The 25,962-nt window shown below is 38.8% G+C and overlaps 1 protein-coding gene across 1 annotated transcript; it reads left to right on the top strand.

Annotated features, from left to right (window-relative positions):
- The first annotated feature begins 4,984 nt into the window (after positions 1–4,984).
- hs3st3l (heparan sulfate (glucosamine) 3-O-sulfotransferase 3-like) lies at positions 4,985–25,212 on the top strand. Its single transcript, XM_030121793.1, has 3 exons — positions 4,985–5,827; positions 22,415–22,644; positions 24,491–25,212. The coding sequence occupies exons 1-3, from the start codon at positions 5,346–5,348 to the stop codon at positions 24,877–24,879; spliced, it is 1,101 nt and encodes a 366-aa protein (XP_029977653.1). The 5' UTR covers positions 4,985–5,345; the 3' UTR covers positions 24,880–25,212.
- The last annotated feature ends 750 nt before the right edge of the window (positions 25,213–25,962 follow it).

Genomic DNA, 25,962 nt, shown 5'->3' with positions numbered 1-25,962 from the left:
TATGTTGCAATTTTACAAGTTTTTGGTGTTAATTCTACAGTCATTTTTTACAGTGTGTAATTCAAGTATGGCTAAAACTTTTACACTGGCACCATCAAGAGTGTCATGTGTTGGAGCATCATCAACTAGAAGGGAAACTCCACCAGGCAGAACTTCCTGACCTGGAGCCTCTTAAGCCCAGTTGACCCTGGTATCTGAGGTAGCCTCAGTTCTATCTGTGCTGCCATGGTAATAGTATAAAACACTTCTAACAACATATATATTCTATACATCCACGTGATTAGAAGAACATCAGCAAAAAACTCAACAAAACCAATTGTCAGACAAAATAAATAATCAACACAATAAATTAATATGTTAAAATGAAAAAAATATCTTTATCTTGGGATAACGAATTAACATCTGACATGTGTTGAATGAAACCTGGTAGAAAACATCAGAAAATTAACACAATAGTACTCATATTGTCTGGACAAATGGGTTAAAGACATGTCAAGTGCAAAGGGAAGTCATACTAAATACCACTTTGGTTAATCGAAGCTTTTGTTTTTACTACTGCACATATTTCCCATATATCCAGACTGGATTTTAATACAGAGACTGAGAAATGCATATGTTTGGTCATTAGAACTTTACTAAACCAACAAACCTACAAACCAATACTGTACATTTATATTTATTTTATCTTGTGTACTGCATATGTAAAAAAAAAGTACATAAATACATTTCACTGAGCATCGTACTCCAGTATGTATAACTAAATGTGCATTTGAAGAATAAATCCTTATCTTAATGTAACCGTTAAACATGTCCTCGACGAATCTGAAAAGGGAATGAAACGCTGCTTTCAGATTCCAGATATTCCGGCTGATGCCTTAACATGGGTCGACAGAGCGCCCTTTGGGTCAGGATCAGTAGAGTCTTGGCAGCTGCAGCTACAGTCTGATACTGTCTGACCACTAAGCTAATTATGTGTTTGGCCTTAGAGCGTAGCACAGGGTCAGCTGAGTGCGATAAAGCCAGTTCCAAGTGGCAGCAGTGACCCACTCATTTTATCCATTCCTGTCAGGTTATTGCTGATAGAGAAAAGGGGGCAGTGTACCCAGGATCCCAATGCAAGGTCCTCAAACAGTCTGGAATGAACATATTTCTGTTTCTAATTAGTGCCTTAAAGGGGTCATATTTTGCTAAACCCACAATTATTAGTCTTTGGTGCATTTATTTGTGTATCTGGGGACCCTAATAGTTCAAAAAAGTTTGAATTTGAACCCTCCAGGTGCTCCAAAGCTATCTTTATATTCATTTTGGCAAAAATCAAATGGATCTCTACAACCTGTTTTAATTTGTGCTTAATTTGTTACATTTTATAACTAGTTAGGTTGTGATATTTGCATATATAAGGTCAAGGCTTCCAACGAACATTTCTCCTAGTACGACATCGTTGTTTATCAGCAGCAGCGGTTGTAGTAAAAACTGAAAATTTGTCTAAACATCAAGCCGATCACCCAAAATGTTCAGTTGTTGGTTGTATTAACAAACACAAGGGGCTGAACAGGACAAAGAAACACAGTCAACAACCTGGAGGGGGTGGGGTGTGAAGTGGCTCATTAGCATTTAAAGGGACAGCGCTCAAAACGACCTTTCTGGTGTCATTACTTAGAAATAGGTTTGAAGATGGACCTGTGGAGTTGAATTAATGAAGAATTCAGACCCAAGCAAAGCATTTACAGTTTATGTAGACCACAGGGACATGTTTTCAAATGAATAATTCCATTTAAAAAAAAAGCAAAATATCACTCCTTTAATGTTGCTTTCCAGGCAATCCATAACCCATGTTTTTCCAACCTACCAGTGAAAATGTAGACCACAGGGAACTGTTTTTAAAATACATAATTCCATTTTTTTCTTTTTTTTAAAAAGCTAAATATCACTCCTTTAAGTATTTGGGCACGAAGGACAATTGACAGTAAAAAAAAAAAAGTATGCACTAGGGGAAAGGGGAATTATTCTGAGAAAATATAGAATTTGGTGTTATAAATGTTAGACAAGAAAAACTCTATATCAAAATCAAAAATTCACAAGAAAAGGCAAAGAAAGAAAGAAACTGGGATGTTCTCTGAGCTGATCAAGTCATACATTTATGGGAAAATGCTTTTCTTTCAAATAAAATTCACCAACTTACAGAAGAACAGAAGCCATTAGTATTGTTTTTTTCTCCAAATATTGCCAAACAAGTAAATTGGTCTAATGCTGCGTTCAAGGCAGGTTTTTGAGTCCGTAAGTCACGACTTCGAACCACGACTCTCGACTTTGTAGCATTCCAGGCAAGTCATGCCAAACTACCTGAGGGCAAAAAATTGTGGTAGCTAGATGTAAACAAACCAGCGTGGTGGACCATAAGGGGCTTATGCTCATTTATAATCCTATCTATCGCCAAAGGTCCTTGGTCCTTGCTTATTTTAGGGAGACAGAGGAGGAAAAACAGCACATAAGGCAAGAGAAGCGGTTATACCTTTTATGTTACATAATTTGAATATTTGGATATGTACTTGGTATTAATTTATTTTTGTCCTCAATGGACTGAAAACTAGCTAACGATAGAGTAGCTGCTGATTATGCATAATGACATTACGCATTATGATAAGTAATGTTTGAGCAATACCTTAATATACAATTTGCATTAACACCCCATCCATGGGCGCCACCATAGTTTTTTCAGGGGCTGTGTGACATCAGAGTACAGAACTGGGAGTACATCAGTCTAGTACGAGTTCACAGGTGGGAAATCACCGGTTTGACTGCCATTCCAGTGCATTTTCACTGGTAGGTTGGCAAAACATGGGTTACGGGTTGCCTGGAACGCAGCATTAAAGGAGTGATGTTCTGCTTTTTTAAATAGAATTATGCATTTGAAAACATTTCCCTGTGGTCTATATAAACTGTAAATGCTATACTTGGGTCTGAATTCTTCATTAATTCAACTTCACAGGTCCATCTTCAACCCTATTTCTGAGTAATGACACCAGAAAGGTCGTTTTGAGCGCTGGCCCTTTAAATGCAAATGAACCACTTCATGCCCCACCCCCTCCAGGTGGTTGACTGTGCTTTCTGTCCTGTTCAACCACTTGTGTTTGTTAATACAACCAAGAACTGAACATTTTAGGTAATCAGCTTGAAGTTTGGACACATTTTCAGTTTTCACTACAACCGCTGCTGCTGACAAACAATTATGGTGTACTCTGAGAAATATTCATCAGACGTTTTGACCTTATATGTGCAAATGTCGAGACGTAACTACTTATAAAACTTAACAAATTAAGCAGGAATAAAAACAGGTTGTCGAAATCCACTCTATTTTTGCCAGAATTAATATAAAGATAGCTTTGCAGCACCTGGAGGGTTCAAAATCAAAATTTTTTGAACTGTTAGGGTCCAAATACACAAATAAATGTACCAAAGACTAATAAAAGTAGGTTTAGCAAAATATGACCCCTTTAATACACTAATGTGTTTCAAGAAAACAACAGACGGAATAAATCAGTTCTCCAAAATGTGGTTTCCTATTAGTAGCAGCACAATGAATTCACACATAAACATTCACCTGCTAAAAAAAAAAATAGGAGAATCATGTGAAAATATCCACTTTCCTTAGTATCTTTCATATACACTACCAGTCAAAAGTTTGGACTCACCTTTTTTTTCTTTATTTTCATGACTATTTACATTGTAGATTCTCACAAAAACCATCAAAACTATGAATGAACACAAATGGAATTATGTAGTTAAAAAAAAAAAAAGTGACATAACTCAAAGCACGTTTTATATTTTAGATTCTTCAAAACAAGACACATTTTGCTTTTATTACTGCTTTGCAAATTCTTGGAATTCTCTCTTGAGCTTCATGAGGTGGTCACCTGAAATGTTTTCCAACAGTCTTGAAGGAGTTCCCAGTGATGCTGAGCACTGGTTGGCCATCTGTGGTCCATCTCATGTCATTTAAATTAGAAGATGAGTCCAGACTTTTGACTGGTAGTGTTTGAGTGACATGTTTTTTGATTTATGTGTGGCAGACATGGATAAAAGGAAAAAGAAAATGAATAAGGTCCACAGACCCCCCCGACCCCCCCCCCCCCCCCCCCCCCTTTAGGGCCCAGCATATTTTTGCTACACCTCTGATTCCTGTCTGCACTAACTTATACTTACTTACTTAATATACATTACCAGTCAAAAGTTTGGACTGACCTTCTAATTTAAATGACATGAGATGGACCACAGATGGCCAACCAGTGCTCAGCATCACTGGGAACGCCTTCAAGACTGTTGGAAAACATTTCAGGTGACCACCTCATGAAGCTCATCGAGAGAATGCCGAGAATTTGCAAAGCAGTAATAAAAGCTAAATGTGTCTGTTTTGAAGAATCTAAAATATAAAACGTGCTTTGAGTTATGTCACACTTTTTTTAACTACATAATTCCATATGTGTTCATTCATAGTTTTGATGGTTTTAGTGAGAATCTACAATGTAAATAGTCATGAAAATAAAGAAAAAACAGGTGAGTCCAAACTTTTGGCTGGTAGTGTATGAGTGACATGTTTTTTTATTTATGTGTGGCAGACATGGATAAAAGGAAAAAGAAAATGAATAAGGTCCACAGACACCCCCCCCCCCCCACCTTTAGGCCCCAGCATATTTTTGCTACACCTCTGATTCCTGTCTGCACTAACTTCATCCATCGATCAGAACATTCTATGGAATATAAGAGTATGATGATCCATCCAAACACCATTATTTCATTATAAAATGTGCCATGGAAACCAGTCATTTATCAGTCTCTTACCCCCAATAAATAATACTGGAATTAAATGTGCCTCAGGACATGACCCTGTAATTAAAGGTATCTAAGGAGAGGGAGGCTGAGGGGAAGAGAGGAACAGAGGGAGGGAAGGAGGGAGGGAGTGTGAATCCCTGGACTCAAATCCCCGTGAGATCAGCCGTGTCAGAGAGAGTAATCCCGCAGAGTGGAAACAGCCACAGATCCCACCCGTCCGACTGGAATATTAAAGCTTTATTCTCCTCCCCACGTTGCCAGAGTGGGCGAGTAAGTGGGCGCATATCCCGTGTGTCACGCAATAACTAGTTGTAGTGATTTAAAGAATCTGTCTGGTCGAGGGGGTGAGGGGGGGTGACCGGCTTAACGCGCACCGGACGCGCAAAATGAAGGAGGAGGATGGGTACGAGCGCAGCGCACTGACACAGACTCTCCAAGAGTTTGCGAAGAACATGACGGGATGTGAGCTGAACTCTCGGTAGAATGGCCCCTCATCTCACATGGATCTCTGAGGGATGGCGACTTTCCACCACCACCACCACCATCATCATCACCATCATCCCAGTGCGGACCTGCGCCGGCTCTTCCACCGGCTCACCATCGCGTCCTCTCTGAGCATCCTCTGCTTCTCTTTGGTGTATCTCCTCACCGGGTGTTGTGAGTCGGAGCTCACGGAGAACTTTGAGATCAAACCGGCAGCGCGTGAGTTCCTCGTATCTGGAGGATGGACGCACGAGAGGAACGGAACCGTGTCCAGAGGCGAGGACGCGGCGGTTGGCGAAGGCGCGTTAAGTGGTCATCCCGGACTGGAGGCGAACAGTACGGGTAAAGAGTGGACCGCCACAAGGAGGTTACCCCAGGCACTGATCATTGGGGTTAAAAAAGGAGGCACCAGGGCTCTGCTGGAGTTCCTGCGTCTCCACCCGGACATCCGCGCTCTTGGGTCGGAACCACATTTCTTTGACCGGCATTACGCACGGGGACTGGAGTGGTACAGGTACGCGCAAATTACGCAGAGCCTCTCAGCAGAGTTTACACTCCTGAGGTGTCACTTTTTACACTTTACACTAAACGTAGCTCAGTTCTTGTTCTAATTTAGACTCAATATCAGATTTTTTTTGTTTATTTTATTTATTTATTTTTAGATTTTTGCAAAATGCCAATCTAATAGAACGCAGAGCAGTGGGCTCTCTCTTTGTCACTGAAATGACAGAACTGCATTTGCTTTACATAAGTTTGTGCAAGTAGAAGGTTTTATTGCAATCCAAGTTGACGGGCTAATTAGGAGCCTCAGACTTCTTCAGTAAGAATCGAATCTCTTCGTGTTGTTTGCATACCCAAACATATCCACAGTTATTCCACCGAGGTTTAGGTGACAGTCAAAGACTCTGCCATCTGGCTATGCCAATCTGTGCATGTGTGTGTTTAGTGTTTGCTGTGTGTAAGTGCATGTGTGTGTGTGTGTGTGTACAGTAGAGAGGCATTGTAGGATGAGTTCTCATAGAGCAGCAGAGTAATCATCTCTGGAGCCGGAGCCAGATGTTACTGTTGTCATGTGGCTCTGTTCTCAGCCTGTTTCTGTGAAAACTTGGAAATACTCAGAAAACACGCACACACGAATGGGATTCAAGGGAGCAGTTTACAATGATTTAAATCAATCAAAAGTGGCTCAGGGAAGTGTGGGGGAGTTAAAATGTGTTCTAGGCAAATAGGTTCCCAGCAAATCCACAAACTCAGATTTTCAGGATGAGTTTTTCTTTGTTATTGTGTATACTGTAAGTGCTTTCACAGACATGTACCACAAAGTTATGTGCCATATACACAAACAGCGTCTGTTGATTTATGTCTGAAACATTTTTTGAAAATGTTTCATAAATATCTGTATAATTTAACAAAAAAAAATCTTGAAATTACATTTATTCTCCCCAGTGTTTGGTTTATTTGGTCTCTTTTTAACCTTCAACAACATTATAATGAATCATCTGGAGTTGTTATGTAAAGCCACTTAATAAGCACTGAAATTGCATGAAATTTATTGATTTAAAGTCAGTTTTGGATACAAAGTTCAGTCTCCTTACTGTCTTCAACTAATTTTGGTTCACTGATGTGTAATGGGATATTAGAGGCAATTTAGGTAAAAACAAAATTACAAGCCGCTTCCCCTGACTTCCTGACTTGATCATTCAGGTGATTCCTGAGTTGATTTCTTATACAATTTTTCTCATAACAAGATTTGTACAACTCAATTTCTTCTTAAAGTAGCCATAACATGCAACTATACTTGTGACACTTATTAAAAAACACAAACTTGTCCATGTTTTTCAAGGCAGATCATTCAATTGAAGCCCTAAGTCCTCAGTCCTTCTACAACTCCTCTGTGCAAGGGGGCTTCAAAAGGTTTGTGGATGAAGAACATAACTTTGACGTGTTTTAAGTCTCATAGCCCACAGATGGACTTAAAGGCTGGTATCAACACTTGCAGATATGTACTGACCTGTGGAGCATATGCTGAAAAATAAACATCATAAGTTAAACCTTTTTTTCCACAAACATTTTGAAGCCCCCTTGTACATGCATATGACTATAGAGCTACAATCTCCTCCAAATACGACAGATTAAAAATGCATCCAAATCTGGACTGTGTGGCTTGTTGTTAACCTACTTATAGTATATTACTGGAGAATCTTGGCACTGCATCAGCAATCGGAGCCTGTTTGGCGTGTCAGCTGCATTTTAACCTATGAGAGCTGAGGTGAAAGGCTGAAATTCTGCTTCTTTTATGGTGTTTATGTTGATCTGATCAGACCCAGACGGAAAAACACGCAGCCAAGGCCAAAGCTGCGGGATGGAAACAGAAGCACCAAATTCTGAAAATCTGGAGGAAAGGCTTAAGCCAGCGTGTGTGTGTGTTGGTGTGTGTCGCACCAGGTGATGTGAATGTGACAGCAGATTGTCACCTCTTCCCCCTCGGGCCAGATGGGGCTCTCTGCATGTCGAGCCACTTGACATCACTGTCAGCTCTGTCAATTGACCTCTGACTCCAGGTCACTTTATGCTGGGAGTTAATGATGTGTTCACACCACTTAATAACAAACAGAACACACCCAGAGTACACACCATGATGTAGGAAATGTCTTTTTTCACTTTCTCTTCAATTACACTCAACAGTACTTACATGGTTACTTGTGAAATGTAATTACAACTACAGTTACCTCGTTAAAACTTCAGTGTGACATTTTATTTTGTGTGCAATTGGGCAAAAAATCCTTAATTAACTAACAGGAAACCAGACTTCACCTTTTCTGTAAAAAAGCTCCCAATGGAAGATAACGGGGTAGATTTTGGGCGAAGCAGGCTAATCGCTAATGTTTTTAGAGAAGTGGAGCAGTTAATAAAGTTGTGATTGACAATTTTAATCATAAATCACCGCTAAGAACCCAAACGAAATGACCACATCAAGTTTGTGGCAGCTCCCAACTACCCTACTCCTGCTCAATAAATTTCATCCTTGGGGGGGACAACCAACCAATTGAAATAACAGGCAGGTTGTGACTGAGTTTTCTTACAACTATATCCTACATTACTGGCACTAACGTTCACCTGAACCGAACTCTTGGTAGTCTCAGAATTCACGAATGTCCCCATGCACTGAGGCGCCGTAAAGGGGTGGTAAGCATGATAAAATCATGGGGCCCAGCATTTGTGGGGGGCCCATAGAGCAGTGGAGGGGGTCCAGTGGATACAGGTTAGAAGTTGTGAAAATTTCGTGTAAGATCCATTGTATAAGAGAGGAATAGAACCTGGGAGTGGGACATTGAAAGTATGTAAACTTTAACTTTCATTTCACGCCAATGTTAGTTACGTTAGTTATGGACACACACACACACACCCAACTCCAAAAAATAAATAAATACAAACATCCCCTCCTCTGTTTTTTTGACAAATCACACCCTTGGTCTATCTATCTATTTATATTCACATTTTTGGACAGGGAGGAGAAAGCTGCTTGCAGTTTCATTTACTGAAATCCTTATATTTGTATTACTTTTAGACTCCTTCTCTAGCAGTTTTTTTTTAAATTGATTCATAAAGCTAAAAAAAAATAATTCTAAAAACTATATTTAAAAGTGCAGTATTTGGCATATGTAAAGATTTACTAATCACTGCTTTATTTCCAATGCGCGAATCAATTAAATAATGAACATCGTCCTTCAGGCACCAGAGGCATTGAAGAAATCTGAGGAAAAAGCCAAGCAGAGACAGTCTGTACATAGAAATCAATGCACAGACTCTTATCATGGACATAGACACCTGAGAAACTATATCTCATGTCTAATCTTTTGTCAAGTAATGTATTCCAAAATTAACTCACTAACTAACTTTAATCTCCTTTCATTCTTCAGTGTCAAGATGATAAACATCAGAAATTAACAACAGTTGCATATCCAATGGAATCCAAACAAACCTAAATTTATTCATAAAGTGCATTTTAAAACAACATAGCTGACCAAAGTGCCACACACAAAACAATAAAATGCATATTTAAAAAAATAAAACACAAAAATACATTAAAATAATGTGCAAATACTCCAGATTTTTTAATGTGGGTTTAAGAAAAGAGGTCAGTTTAGTTTTTAAACAATGTCATTGAGGTCTTTTTGATGAAAAAAAAATCTATAAGAGCTGCAGTGCTTAATAGTTTTTAGTTGTGCATGAACGATTTGTCCTTGTTTTCAGGAAAGTACACCCAATGATGCCCTGATTTTGACAGGGTTTTCAAACTGGTAGGAGGAGTTGAATGGGTGATTGACAGCTGTAATTACCAATCACTGATCAGATTCTATCAGACATGACCTGGACTTGACATTATTACTCTACTCTGTCCATCAACATGGAAATCTCTGCCTGGAAAAGTAGATTTGCTTTTCCATAACAACATGAAATGACATCAGGATCATTTAGTAATAGTTGTAGTAATTTTTTTTTTAGGTTTGGACTGAGAGGAGCGAGCTACAGATGGCATTTCATATTCTGGCTTTTTTGTTCCTGATATTGGCTTCTGCAGCTCTAAACCCAAATTATGAATTGATGGAGACAATTTTTATTGACTGAATGGGCCTCTAATCTTTTAACTGGGAGTTGACCAATAATGACATTTTAAAGCCTGATTTTATAAAGGTAGTTTGAAGCAGGAAAAAGATAATAACTAATTAGTTTGCTGCTATTCCCTCCTCTCCCCCTAAGATACCTTAACTTTTTAAACCTAATATTAACTATTAGTCTCTATTGGCTTCAACTTCTGCTGCAGTATTTATACAATATCCTATTTTTGGTGAGCAATTTGGTCTATCACTTCCTTTAAATAAATGTACTTAATAACAAATATGACATTGCATGTAAAAGCCACACCTGCAGGTGTACAACACGGTAAAAGTTACACAAATCCCAGTGTGAATCAGTTTATCGGTGTAAATAATGGTCAGTGGGATCACAGGCCATAAAATGAGTATTTCTGTTATAGGTGGAATAAAAGCCAAGACAAAGCTCGCAAACAAGAGAGCTTTATATTGTAAACTACATTATAGAAAGGTACAACTTAAAGGAGAACACAAAGAGATATCGCAAAAGGAAATGGAGGGTCATCTGAAGTACTTGCTTGAAATTACATTTCTGTATAGAAGCTTTTATCTTTCAGACCGTATCATGGAGAATCAAATGGACAATGAGATATAGCGTATCTTCCTTAGAATCAGTCCTCTTCTCCCTCTGAGTGAAATAACATTTAGATTCACGAGGGCAATTGAGATCAGAGCCTCTGACAAAGATCCACTAATGGCGTTTGGAGCGGAGATTGGATCTGGAACAGCGCTGCGATAAGCCCAGAGATGGACTGGAAGTTTCCTCCTTAGTGCGCTGTCTGGGATCAATAGCTCTATCTCCTCACTCTGACCTTGGGTTGACTCCGGCATTAGAGCGGTTAGCGTTGGTCAGCTCGGCTTCTGTTACAATTAGCAGGAAGCTTTATCCTGCATTGGCATAATCCCCCCGCATAGGCACACAGGGGTCAGGTTACACAGCCTTTTTTTTTCTCTCTGCAGCTCTGGAGGAATCCATTAAAATTGCTCAGCTGGAAATTCACATCTTACTCGTGATGCTCTTTGCTGAAAGATGGCATGACAGGTGAACGATGAAAGAGGGGAGAAAGAGAAGGGAGGGAGAGAAGATAAGGCGAGGGTGAGCAGGAGGTTAAGAGGTGAAGTCAGTGTTACCACAACCTCACACATCTCCGCTGACCTTTGCATCAACCTTGGGGACTGTCATCAGAGCAGGGATCGTGTGTGTATTTGTGCGGAAAGGTTGACTTCTTCAAGTTCTGCCACAGTCTGGAACCGCTCTGTCCTCCAGCTCCAGACAGCACGGCTGGTTGGAGTTTTTTTTTTTTTTTTTTAGATACAGCGAGATTTATTGATATATTATTGACTCTGAGTTACGGGCAGAGCTTTAACCTGAGAGGCTGCATTGTCAGTTTTTGCTTCTCCCTTTCATTTCAAGGAAGCCACGTAAAGCAGTCACACAGAGAAGGCACTTTGCAGATGTCAGAGTCAAGAGTCTCTTTTCTAAACCCTATAATTCTGTCACCACATGCTTGGCTTATTGTAGCCACTCCTTGGTTTTATGGTGCTTCTCCGCTGCATGGTCTTGACCACAGACTGTACAGAAGAAGTGGATGCAGCCACCGTGACATTTGTAGGCTGTTGTTTTGAAGCATTAAGCTGGAAGTATCTGGTCTTTGAAGACATAAGTAACCACTTTTGGACAGGAAGGTTAAGCTGGGAAGAGAGGTGAAGCTTGCCAAAGCTAAGTGAAAGCACTGGCCTCACTTCTAACACTGTCATGTTGAATGCCACTAAGTCCTTTCAGCTGCTGGTTTAACCTCTACTTGCTTTTGGTACTTGGTCATTCTTTTTCTGCCACTAAGTCGCACTTCACACATTGGTAATATAATGATAGTAAAGATTCAGTAGATCAACACTCTGTGGTGTTTTTGTGTCATGGTTTGGTTTTGCCTCCATCTGCTTAGAACTATACAACTGACAACTTTTACCCGATGGAAAACTAACAAGAGACAGGTAGTGTTGAGTGGAAGAGTGTTATTACATACCTCAACTTTGACCCCTCTATCAAACTTTTGCTTGACTTTTCGGAGCACTTTCTTGTCCTGTCAGTGCAACTTTTATTTCAGAATGTTAGCTGGATAAATGTTTTAGAACATTAAAGAACATAGTATTTTGCTAAGGTTTGTTAGGCTAATTATTGTCATGTTCTATCAAAGTCCTGGTCACTTTAATTAAGTTACTTGAAGGTCATTTTCTATCTATATGCACATCTTCTGAAAATCAAGTTTCCTCTGCTCCATCTGTGAGGCATTAATTTGTCTGAATTTGTTTTGAGACATCATTCGTGACAATAAGGGAGGAGCAGAATTACTCAGTGTTATCCGAGTCATCTGCTCCAATAGTACTGATTCATTTGCAATTCATATTGAACTCGTTAAGGGAAGCTTTTAAATTCATACCCATACATTGATGCCTTTGTCTCACCATGACGCAGCACATGGTGCTACTTGTGTTTTTGTGTATCTACAATGGGATATAATTGCCATGCAAATCGCATAAGAATGGCTGCCAAAACATTTGATGTTGAGCAGGATTCAGTGGGCGGGAATTAGCAGAAAACACGATAGGCGGATTTTCTGATGAATCAGATTTGTAGATCTGCAGGGAATAGGAGTAGTAAAGTATAGAAAGTGGTTATTTTTTAAGTCTTTTTAGTATATTAGCATGTTTCTGGATTACAAACATCATACTGAAATGGGAATTAATTAATGCTATGAAGACAGATTTGATTTGGCCGCCACGCTGTGTTTCGTTACGCACACAAAAGTGAGTGTGGCTGGGGTTCAGGTGTGGTCTATCCTGTCTTCATACTGTACTGGACGTGATCACCATAAGGCCCAGACGGGTGAGGCTATCTAGGCTTCATTAAGAGCCTCCCTTGGGGTTTGGTAAAAAAGAGCGGGGGTGTCCGGGGCCCCTCTATGATGGATGTCTCCTGAAAGTGGACAGGGCACAGTCACAATGGACCGACCCCTTAATGGTCCCCCATACAGAGGAAATGGATGAGCGATCCTCCAATAGCACGCATTTTGACACAGGAATACACACGTGAATCTCAGATTTGACTGTGAAATAAGCAGCCTAATGAACACAGTCGATATTCTGCTCTTTTACTGATTATTTCTTCCTCTTTGGATTAGACATCAAAGATAAACAGACCAGACTTTGCATGTTTGATCCACGGCTCCTTTAACCCCCCCCCAACTTCATCCCTGCACATTTCCTTCTGTACATGTGATAAACATTGCAATTGCTTCAATTTTGTTAACACACACTCACACACAGAGACACACACCCCAGTAGATGACACAGCATGCTTCTGATGAGGCTCCAGAGGGTCCTGGCACCCCCAGTCTCCACCTGCCACTCTCAGTCCCAGCTGAGACCCAGTGCTACATTACAATTCTCAACCCCCTCTTTGCGTTTACACTACACTTCTTGATTTCATACCGCACTCCTCGTTATACAAACATTGCCTACTGGTTGTACAGCATCTCTAGCCGCCTACACTTAGTTACTCTAAGCCCTCTTAGGATCAATAGCCGTTGGCCTTGGCTGGCCCGGACCAATTCACCGGGGAGGGTTCCTGAAATATTGGGAAATGGACGGACAAAAGAGAGGTTCCTCAAAGGCAAACACAGGCTTATTATAAGCTGGATAATCCCTCTGTTCACCATACTAGATGTTTGATCTTACACTCGCTGGTAAATGAGCAGTGTAAGGATTCGGCTTAAACATGCTTTTAAAACTGCCAATTAATTCAGTTAACTTTTTTTTTTGTGAGGGATTTCCTTTGTAAATCATGGTCCTGCTGGCCCCTTCTGTTCACCTACTTAAACACAAAGCTTGGGGCCATCCCGCTGTTAAATGGTCAAGTGTATGAGGCATTCTGATGTGGAGTTTCACCCTCTCTGTGAGTCCGCAGACATTCCTCAAAGACTTACATATAGCTAATAGCAAAATTTGTGATGTAGAAATGTAGTCGTCCTGTCTTCCAAAAAAATTTACAGAAACCAACCGACCGATGGATTGTGTTGGGAAGAGTCGTACACATGCACAATGTCTGGTTGGACCGCCTTCACATCTGATTACAGGCTGAATTCGCCATGACATTAGTCACACCAAATGTTCTATTTATTTTTGTCCATAGTTGCATTCAGTTCTGGCCAAGCTCTTGTATTGATGACATCTTAATCACATCCCAAAGACTCTCATTGGAGTTCAGGTCTGGCCAATCCATGTGTGAAAATGATGTCTCATCCTCCCTGAACCACTCTTTCACAGTCTGATCCTAATGAATCCCAGTATTGTCACCTTTGAATATGTATGTTTCAAAAAAAAAAAAAAAAAATCCACTGATATTCAAACCCTTTCATTCATTCCATTCACGTCATTTATTTGACACGTAACGTTGTGAACCTAGACCTGATCAACCAAATCAACCACAGATCTTAACACTGCCCCCACAGGCTTGTACTATAGGCACTTGGCATGATGGGTAATTAATTCACCTGCCTCTTGTCTCACCCTGATACATCCATCACCCTGGAACGGGGTCAATCTGGACTCATCAGACCACATGACCTTCATCCATTCTAACATGCTCTCTATCAAACTGAGGGTTGTTTAAGAAATGAGACGGTTAGAATTAAGGAACTTGTTGCAGCTGAAACATGTTAATCCTGGTAGTAATTATCCAATGGAAGAGTCTTACCTATTTGCTTAATTAAATCCAGGTGGCAGTGTGTTTAGTATATCAATAAATTTTGAGCCTCATGATCTAATTTAGTAGAAAAAAACAAAGAAAAGCAAGGCTTCTTTTTTAAAACTATTAAAATGCTTTTTTGTCACAGTGTGGTCATGTTACCATTAGAATGGTAAATGGTCCTGAAAGAGAGTGCGCTGATGCTGATAAAGTCGGAAAAAATTATTAGGCTACCCTTATTTTCTTCAATTTCTTGTTCATTTTAATGCCTGGTACAACTAAAGGTACATTTGTTTATACAAATATAATGATAACAACAAAAATAGCTGGCAAAAGTTTAATTTCAGAGCTGATATCTATCCATTTTCCATGGTTTTCTTGACCCAAAAACCCAACCCAAATCATTTAAGTTCTCAGATCAATATCTATGGCATTGTACTGACAAAAACAGTGCTTTTAGGCATTCCATGTTTTCCTTTCTGTCCGTTTTAGTAACATGATACACAAGGAGTTAGTACTTGATTGCATAACCATTGTTTTTGACGACTTTTGATGGTCTAATATTTTTTCCGCAACTGTATATGTCCAAGTCTGATGAGCACCTCTAAGAAACGCTTTTGAGAACACGTTCATTAGCCTTTTATGTAAGCATGACAATTCATCATCCACTTTCATGCCTCAAGTCCTGCTAATAGAAATTACCACTGTGTTTACATACAATACAGTGTAGATAAATTCAGTATGTTAATGGACATGACTGTCAGGAGATGAGCAATGCAACATAAGAGGCTCAGCAAGAAGCAACCACAGTGGCCACAAATGCCATTTGAGACATTGCTTACAGCTGTATAACTTATCTCACATGACTCTTAGTTCAATATTGAACATGAACTGCACTGAAAATATGCTAACCTCCATTAACACGAGTCGTGGCAGGAAGATTCACAGTAGTAAAAGCTGTGAGAAGAAATTTGTTATATTCTCTTTAAAATTAAAGCTAGAAATATCGGTATAGTCTGAATGATCTGTTAGATGTATTTTTTTACAACAAAGCACATCATTTGTAACGTCCTTGGTTGCACAATGAAAGAGAAAAAAAACTCCAAAAGTTAAATTGAAGATGCACCCTTGGAAGTTTTCTATGCCAAAAGCAGGATAGGGGCATATTAAATTATCATAAAAACTAACAGCTACTTTGTCTGTCAATTAGTGCGTCTGGGCAAAGCTCATAGCTGAAGCATATTTATAATAGACCTTCTCTTTTGATGGTGCTCTTTGGGGCAGTAATTAGCTCTTTGTGCTTAGGTAATGGTATGGGACTCTTGGCTCTAAGGCTATTCACAGACAGATTGCTAATGGAGGTGCGTTTGTATTCACTCCCATCATTCCTTCATCAGTCACCCAACCCCTTTCATTTAAAACACTCTAGCAAATGCTCTTAGACACACAAACAGTCGGATGAGTGCACACACAGTCCAAGTCTAGTAAAAATCCACCACACCCACCCTTTATGTCCTAACAGATGAAGGGAGTTTGTGTGTCTACGTGAGTGTAATTTGGGTTTTTAGAAATGTGTCTTTGTGACGGTGAGGAATGGGTCCGTAGGGAGCGCAAATGGTTGACTAATGACTGAATAATGAGTGTATGTTTGTGTTTTTCAGCGAGTGTGTATGTGTGACAGACTATGCGGCTCCTCCTGTTCAGGGTATTGCAGTTAAAAGGGAAGTCTTCAGGCTAAGTGGTGGTAAGCGCTCGCTCACACTGATCAGATCAAATGAAATCACTGTGTGTGTGTGTGTGTGTGTGTGTGTGTGTGGGTGTGTGTGTGTGTGTGTGTAGGTGTGTGTGTGTGTGTGTGTGTGTGTGTGTGTGTGTGCGCCTGTGTCGGTTTCATAGAAGCGGAGCCAGTTTGGTGGGTGGATCTATTGACAGGGGCTTGTGTTGCAGCTCGTTCTGAAACCTGAGCTGATACCAGAGGACAGTCAGAGCATCCTGTCCTCAGAGTATCAACGCTGTGTCCCTTTTGTACACTTTCTGCTTCATTTATCACCATCTCATTCATAAACACCTGCTACTTTGGTCTGGGTGTTTTTTTTTTTTAGGCACAGGGACACAAACTGACCCAAAGTGAATAAGCAGAAAACAAAATGTGATCAGCCCTATTGGACTGAAGTCAAATATTCTTTAAAAACATCCAAATTTTCTTGTACCTTTGGGGTAAGCACATTTTGCTCGGCTAGATTTATTAATATTTAGCCACTGAAAAATTCAACTTAAAAATGCCTTCAAAAAGCTAATGCTTTACAGTTTAATCATTAAAAATAGATAACAACAATAGTGTTTGGTTGTTAAAAATTGCCCTGAAAACATGAAAATATTTTTAGAAAATAAATATCCTAGAAATAAGATTATTTTACCTTCTTGTCATTTCTTTTTTTTGTGTAAGGACATAAACAGGATTAAATGGACTCAGAAGAAACAATTCTTTTGGGATATGATGACAGAAAACTCATTTTAAGAAAGTGTGTGTACCTTGAAATGTCTTAAAATTACTTTTAACAGTGATTTCTGATAATCTTATGTATTCTGGGTGTTTTGATGCTTGATTTACCAGAACAATTAACACCGAGGATTAAAACTTTCAATCCCCTCACATAAAGAACACTTGACAGATGTTTTCAAGTCTATTTTATGGTTTTGTTCCCATATTACATACATATTTTAAGTCAAATTTCTCCCTTTTTTTTTTTTTTTGTCCTTTTTCCACTTTTTTAAGAGCTGAGATCATAACTCACCCACACGTACATTTTCCTCTCATCTATGTAGTGTGTGGTATCTTTTCCCTCATTCTCTTATTTTTCCCAGCCCTCTCACTGCTCACATCATCCTCTTTTGTTTCAAGCTGAAGATGGCAGCTGCAAAAACTGTTTGGTCCGAATGAATGTACGAAAGTGCCCTGAATCAAGAGACAATGATATAGAACTGTCTACTAAAACATTTAGTAGAGCTGGATGTTTTTCTCAGAAGCTGTTGAGAGTAAAACAGAACCACTATTGTACAGTAAATATGGGAATTCTATATTCACAAGAGGACACAAACAAAATGCTTATGTTGCTCTGTACCTGCTTTATGTGTAAATAAGCAACACTTGGCATCGCCCTGTGTACCTTTTCACATGCAATATTAATGTTTTCTCTGCAATCTGCTGCAATTTGTAAGTAGCGCTAAGTTCAGGAGAGTACTAAAATAGTCCTGGGACGACATAATTTCAATGTAAAATGTTGACACAATATGGCGCATGTTGGAAAAAGGCAGAACAAGGTAAACACGATTTGTATTTATAAAGCTACAACCTGAAATACGCAGTCGCAGTTTTACTATAACAGACGCAGTGCTGCTCTAGTGGTGTGTACAAAGTGATGCTGAGGTTGTGTGTGTGTTGCGGGTCAGTCAGTCAGGTGTGAGGCAGGTGTGTTGGCAGATGTCCCCGAGTCCCCAGCCGGCCCTTTGAGGCCTCTGGAGTCATTTATCTCTAAATGAGTCCCATCTGCTGGGCTTCTGCGGAGGTGACAGAAGCAGAGCACAGACAGACACGCCAAAGGATAGGCTGCTGTGTTTGTGTAACACCGCCGTTATTTGCCAACGTGTCTGCATTGCCGGAGACTGAATGAACACTCCATCGGTGGGATGAAGCCAGTCCAACTAAAACGTGGAGTGTGTAGGAGAAGTTGTATCTACGACACGCATCAATGACCCCAGTGATGTAAAGCATTCTGAAACAACAGTTGTGTAGCCTCTTAAACTCAGCTAAATGACCAACTCCAAGAACAAAACAGACTCAAGAGACTCAAAACTTCAAGCATTCAAACATGTATGAATCTTCCTTCTGCACAAGAGATAGATTAAAAATAAAGAAAAGTGGCAAAATAATACTACTGCTTTTATTCCTGGTACAGAGGGCAGCGCAGTTAAGTCTAATGCTAAGTGATGACTGTAGCCATATTCACATGCTATACATCCATGTAATGAGAAGACCAGCTAAAGCACAGGTGTCAAACATGCAGCCCGGGGGCCAAATCCGGCCCGCCAAAGGGTCTAGTCCGGCCCTTGGGATGAATTTGTGAAATGCAAAAATTACAAAAGATAAGCAAAGATATTAACCCTTTCATGCATGAATTGTGAGAACCTTAGTCAAGATTTTTTTCTTCAGTGTTTTTATTCCTCCTTAGGCATGAAAAAAACAATGCGATCGAGTTTTTTTTTTCTGTGGAGTTACAAAAATATCCATGCATTTAATTTTTGAAGTAAAGAAACGTGTTTAAAACCCAATACCAGAAAGTAATATGAAAACAATGAAATAAAAACATTTTTAATGCTGCTAATCTGATGTCTTCTCACATTTTAACATATTCTAATGCTAGTAATTACTCACTTCATGGAGATAATATGCCAAAAAAAACCCTTCTTGTCTAACAAATAACAATTGATTTACACTTAAACATGTTACTGCAGATCAGGTTTATGAAGAACAGCAAAGTTACAGTAATGGTATGAATGTCAGTGTATGGGATGATGCATAAGTGTCCACTGTGTTGGCTGATATGAAACTAAAACATCAAAACCCATGAATATACAAGAGAACAGCTGGAGAATAATTGTCCACTGTAGTGACCTATGCATGAAAGGGTTAACAATCCTTTCATTTCAGATTCCACATTCAGACCAATTCAGTCTCCAGTGGGTCAGACCAGTAAAATACTATCATAATAACATATAAATAATGAATACTCCAAATGTATCTCTCTGTAAATGTAAATATTTTCAAATATTTACATTAAAACAAAGTCTAATTTCACAAAAAATGTGAATAACCTGAACAAATATGAACATTTTGAAACATCTGAAATGCAACTTTGCCAATATTCTTTCTGTTACTAAATGTTTTGTGTCTTTGTAGATCCACTGTGATCTGTACGTTATAATGTACGTGTGGAAATGATAAACTGAGACAGAATATTGTTAAAATTACACTTATTTTTTCAGTTTGTTCATGTTATTCACATCTTTTGCAAGGATAGTTTGTAGAGGTAAACCTTTTCATAATGTAAATTCACTTTTTTCGCTCTAAAACATAGAGAAAAGTTTGGAGTTGACATTATTTATATATTATTATGTTATTGTTTTACTGGTTTGGCCCACTGCAGATCAAATGTAGCTGAATGTGGCCCCTGAACTAAAATGAGTTTGACACCCTGAGCTAAAACAATTTTCAGAAAAGCCACGGATACGGAACAGTATGGAAAGAGTAGGAATACAGCATGCATTCTGATTGGCTAATTAGTATCACGTGTCTCCGTAAATTCCGTATGAATAAGAACCATTACTACCCGTATGGTAAAAGTTTTCTAAAAATACGAAATTGCATACGGTTCCATATTGATAGCTACTTTGTTTCAGAACACTGAACGTAATAACAAGCAACAAGCTAATAGTTCGAGACTAATGTATGCCATGAAAAATTGCATTAAACCAAAGACCAATGTGACAAACTTTGCACTGCTAAGCTAACACTAAGTAGCTCCAACAGTAGAAGTACCACTAAAACTCACTGAGACAAAGAAGTGCAAAAATAACTGCCATATTATAGATTATGATGAGATCGAATTTGTCTTCCCTTTACTTTTTTTTTGACCATAACTTGGTTTTATATGAATGAATATTCTGTCATCAGCTAATCCATGTTTTGTGTTACACTGAAATGAATTATACTGGAAACACAAGACCCAGGGCTTAACAGGTTAAAGTTAGATTTTTTTTAAAATTTTTTATCAGCTTTATTTACATTTCTTCACACTCCTGTGTTTTTCTTCATTATGACTCAGCTGAGCACTGAAAAGTAGTCCAACATTAAAAACTAGAAAAGCATTCGGAGAGCGCAGACCTCTGCCAAGACAGATCAGTCCAGTCCCCCCTGATCACCACCAAAATTTAATCATTTGTTCCTTCTGCCAGTATCAACATTTCCTGAAAATTTCATCAAAATCCTTCCATAACTTTTTGAGTTATCTTGCTAACAAACAAACAAACAGACAAACCCTGATGAAAACATAACCTCCTTGGCGGAGGCAGTAACTGCAAGGTGTCTGATAAAGTGCTCTGTGTCACGGCCCAGCCTTTCATTTTCATGTTTATCTAGTTGCTCTAGCTCTAGGTTCCACAGGTGCTGAAACTTCAGCAATTACCTGGGGCTTGTCTATAAAGGGAGAGGTTCTCTCTCTCTCTCTCTCTCTCTCTCTCTCTCTCTCTCGCTCTCTCTCTCTCTCCTTCCTGCAATTCACACTGATAATACAGATGGATCATTCATACTTTTGGGTTGATTTGCAGCATTCTCTCTGATGATTTAAAATAAAATGTAATTAATTGTTCTCAGTATGTTTGGTTCCCTCTAGTTATGGTCTTGAGCCAGGCCATGACATCTGTTAGCTTAGCTCTGTTTTTAGACAGAAAACAACCACTGTAAAACCACAAATCAGTTTATGAGCTACGCTAAATATATGTTATAAATTGTCCACATAAGGTCCACACGTTACTCACAAATCACTATTTACATAAAGTTCTGTTGAAACAAGTCATTTGCATGTTACATAGAATTCCCACAAATTTTAAAGATTAATTCTGTAGGATTTTTACACAAAAGGAATAATGTAAGAATCTCCTTCAGTTATTACTTATGATGCTGTAGGAGTGTCTTGTTGTTTAGTTGTGTTTGGGGTGTTTCTGGGTGTGGAGCTTTGGACAGTGAGTTATGGTGTGAGGACAGATTTAAAAAATGACTGCATTTACTCAAAACCTTCCTGTTTGTTTGGGTGAAGGTTTGTTCTTTTAGATTTATTTATTTGACATGGACATGACTGTAGCTTTGGAACTGCAACAGACAATATGAATAAAAACCACATGGACTTTATTAAATGCTTGTAGCGAAACATAAATTTGCCACAGCTTTCCACAGGAAACATAATGTAGATAATAAAAACTCTACAGCCTATAGGAAAATCCCTTGTCTCTGTTTCAAGTATTATATTAAAACCATTTTGCTCCTTTAAACGGAAAAGGTTGATCGACCAAACGAGATTTATACCTTGAAACATGACAGTTACTATTTACTAAAAACATGACCACTGTTAAATTTAAAAAAAAAAAAAAAAAATCTCATTAGTTTAGTAACAGTAGTAACAGTTTGCTTCACCACCAATCTCTCGATTATAGTGGATTCTAGTCTTGAATGCTTCAATTCCATCATTCATTGTGGGAATTTTCACTTTTTTATCTCTCTGTTTGGACTCTGTATCTGTAAACGTTCCATTTAAAGTGTCATTTGACCTGACCTCTAACCCTCAATTCCCAAAAGAGATAGTTCAGCATACCCTGTGCAGAAAAATGGGTATGAACAAGTGACAATTTATGCTTTGGGCTTTTTAGGAGCATACATTTTGTTTCCCACATCACTACAGCTAAGATATTGATGTAGCAGGTTACCATGACTTAAAAGTTCCCCTTTAGCCTCCCTACAGGCTAATGTGAATCAGTCTCCAGTCACCAGGTACCTACAAGGCACTACATAAACTAATTCAATGTTCTAAATCACGACATATAATTCTTTAAGTCGTGTTTTTCTTCATATTTTGTCTTTCTCTGTTTCCAGAAGTATGATGCCCAAAGCCCTGGAAGGCCAGATTGTTATGGAGAAGACCCCTCGCTACTTTGTTACCGTGGAAACACCGGCTCGAGTCCATGCTATGTCGCAGGACGTTAAGCTGATTGTGGTCGTGCGAGACCCTGTAACCAGAGCCATATCTGACTATACACAGATCATTTCCAAAACGCCTGACATCCCTCCATTTGAGAGCCTCGCCTTCAAGAACCGCACCACAGGTACAGACTCAGGGGTCACAGTTTGAGAAAGTCCTCCAATTAATACTAGAACCTTTCAACTTTACAACAACAAGGAGATTGGAGGAAAAGTGGGGTCTTTGCTGCCAGATAAGAAAGTTCATCACTCATATCAGTTTGTTAAAGTAGCTAAAGGTTGGAGGTGGTTATTATCACAGCTTGTCATAGATCCAAGTGGGAAAAAAAGCTACATTTGTTTTAGATGTTTGTTACCACCACCTCTTTTTTCTTGTGACTAATAGTTTCCCTTTTTTTGGTGCTAAAACCATGGTCAGTCTAGCTTCATATTTACAATACAGACGTGAGATTTTTAACCTCCTGAGACCCAAGAAAGAGAAAATTTTAGCTTTTTTACATTAAACAGTTGTCTTGATTGGAAACTGCGTAATGCAATAGTTGTTTCAAATACATTTTTTAAAGTTATTATTATTATTTTTTTTTTTTCAGTGGAATGTCCTTTGCAATGGACAGCATTTTTGAAGCAAAACCGTCAAACTTTTGTCCCCTACAGAAGACAAAAATGCATTGCTGGGTCTCAGGAGGATAAGTCTCATTTATCCAACTAAATGGCTAAGAAACAGATTTTCTAAAAATTGTTGCATCCAAATTGCAATTTTTCAGGTAGAGAATGTGAAATGTGGGCAATACCAAAGAATCTGGCAGGTAACTGATGAAGACAGACTGATGGAGATGTCATTTATTTCCCCACCCCCAAAAGGGGAGGCAAGGGGTATTGTTTTTTATTCAGTTTTTTTGTTTGTTTACACTATAGCAGCAAAACTAGCAATGAATTCATACCAAATTTGGGTTACATTATTGGTTTTTGGGAAAAGTAGGCCAAAGTTCCAATTTTTTATGAAGTTTTAAAATCTGTTTGTTTGTTTTTTTCTATTTACCTATAATGGGCAAAATTTCAAATGTCAGTAGCAGCAAAACTATTGGTTGAATTCATACTAAATTGGGTTTATAGATTGCCAATGACCCAGAATAGATCTCATTACATTTTGGGAACAGTAGGTCAAAGTTCCATTTTTTTATGAATTTTTAAATCTTCCCATTTACTTATAATGGGTGAAATATGTGCGAGGGGCAGGGTTTTTTGTGCCTGGCACTACTTGTTGGTCTTTTGTGCCAGAGAAAAAAAGAAATGTTTATCACTCAAAAAAAACCAAAAAAACAACTAACAATAGTGTTTTCATCTTTTAACATCCACCCTTTATGGAACTCCAATTCAAAGAAAAAGTACATAAAACCAGGGTTATAATAGAAGAACTGTGTGGTTAAAATGTACTTATTAGACCTCATTTCTGTGTTGCTACAACACAAACTAAACCAGTGTTTTTCTACTGGGACCTACATTTTTAATAATTAAGGTTTTCATTTAACACTAAAACCAGTGTGTTTTGATTCTAAATGACATTTCAGATTTGATATTTTAGTTCAGACAATTCTCTTTTTATTGTCGATGTTTATTAATCTACATTCAACTCACGTAGGGTTATGGGTGTAGTAAATCTCACCTAACTGATAATATTTCAGCTCTTCATCATACTGTCTTTAACTCAGAGCATAAAATAAAAATATTATCACAAATAGTTTAGTAGCAACATTTAATTGAGCATAAAGACTATATTTTGGGTGGTATCTACAAGGCTGATATTGTCTGACATCAATGTTCAATTGATGGATCGGAGCATCTTTACTTTCAGAAATAAACCCTCATCATCCTCAAGCCACTGGCAAGCAATGTTAGTGAGGATCAAGAAAGATGCCAACAGTACAATCTCCGAAATGACAAACCTGGTTCCGTCTCCATCTCTGTCTCCAGGTCAGATCGACTCTCTGTGGAGCCCATTGTGGATCGGCCTGTATGCCCAGCACCTGGAGCGCTGGCTGGCCTGGTTCCCCAGGACTCAAATCCATCTGGTCAGCGGGGAGAGGCTCATCTCCGACCCAGCTGGAGAACTGGGTAAAGTCCAGGACTTTCTGGGCCTCCAGAGGATTGTCACAGACAAGCACTTCTACTTCAATAAAACAAAAGGCTTCCCCTGCTTAAAGAAACCAGAGGGCAGCAGCAAACCTCACTGCCTGGGGAAAACGAAAGGGAGGACTCATGCTTCTATTGACCCGGAGGTGATGCAGAGACTGAGGGATTTCTACAAGCCACACAACCAGCGCTTTTATCAGATGGCAGGTCAGGACTTTGGATGGCAGTGACCTTCTGCTGCTGCTAAAAGCCTGTGCAAATCATCCATCTGATCTAGACAGATGCAGAGAGTATAAAAGATCCAGAGAGGAGCCTATTGTCTGGCAGAACAGGATCTCACAAACTGGGCAACGGAAATCCAGTGTCAATACACTCACCTTTAACAAATGATCATCTTGTTCATGTGTAAAAGACAACAGTGTGAGTTTATAGATGTCCAGTACAGGTGCTTCATCACATATCTCACCACTTATTCCTATGTCAGGTGGTCACATAAAGCAACGGGACAAAAGTGTCTAAAAAGATTTGCTGGTGGATATACATTACAGCTGTAAAAAAAAAAATGGTATCAAACATACTGTAGCTTTTAGTGTCTTTGTTATGGTGCTGATTTCCTGTTAAAACTTAACCCATAAAGACCCAGCCACCAGTGACCAAAAGCAACTACCGATCTAAACTGTTTAATACCTGTTGATCCTCTAATCCTATCAATACATGGAAATAATTGAGGTAAAAGGCAGTTTCTCAGCTTTAAATCAAAATCAGATATGACCCATTTGGACGTTCCTACTCTGTATGGAACATGGAAACACTGTCATCTTCTACAACACTGATTAACCAGTAAAACCCATGGAGTTGGATCGATGAAATTGGACAGACACTTCTTTTTATATTCAGTTACTGATATTTTTGTTAAAAAAAAAAAAAGTCTCTTTTTCTGCATTTTTTTCTGTTTTTTATATAATAACCTCTGAATTTACTTATGTTTTTATGAACATCTACATGATCAGGGAATTAGATATAGGAAAATGGATGATTTACACTGAAAAATGCAAAACACAGAGGACAATATTATCATAAATGGTGATAAATTGCTTAAAAATGGTTAATATAAAGAAAAATTCATTTGGGAACTGTCACAAAAGTAACACTGGGTCTTTATGGGTTAAACAACCAGAGAATATTTTTCAAATGCACCAGGATTCATCTGTCAAACAAATATGAAACATAATTATAGTATGTCAAACTTAAGTAGATACCACATAATCTGTTACAAGTACAAATAATTATTTCCTTCAATGACCAAACAATGG

The sequence above is a fragment of the Sphaeramia orbicularis genome, chromosome 19 (genome assembly GCF_902148855.1).
Source record: "Sphaeramia orbicularis chromosome 19, fSphaOr1.1, whole genome shotgun sequence".
Classification (NCBI taxonomy): domain Eukaryota; kingdom Metazoa; phylum Chordata; class Actinopteri; order Kurtiformes; family Apogonidae; genus Sphaeramia; species Sphaeramia orbicularis.
The sequence above is the reverse complement of the archived record's forward strand: the minus strand, read 5'-3'. Positions and strand labels throughout refer to the sequence as shown.

What these genes read in the sequence shown, in the direction of transcription:
- hs3st3l (XM_030121793.1), top strand. Translation starts at nt 5,346, where the DNA reads ATGGCGACTTTCCACCACCACCACCACCATCATCATCACCATCATCCC. An exon ending in CGGGGACTGGAGTGGTACAG is followed by an intron (nt 5,828 to 22,414) that starts GTACGCGCAAAT and finishes CTCTGTTTCCAG; the next exon opens with AAGTATGATGCCCAAAGCCC. An exon ending in CTTCAAGAACCGCACCACAG is followed by an intron (nt 22,645 to 24,490) that starts GTACAGACTCAG and finishes CTCTGTCTCCAG; the next exon opens with GTCAGATCGACTCTCTGTGG.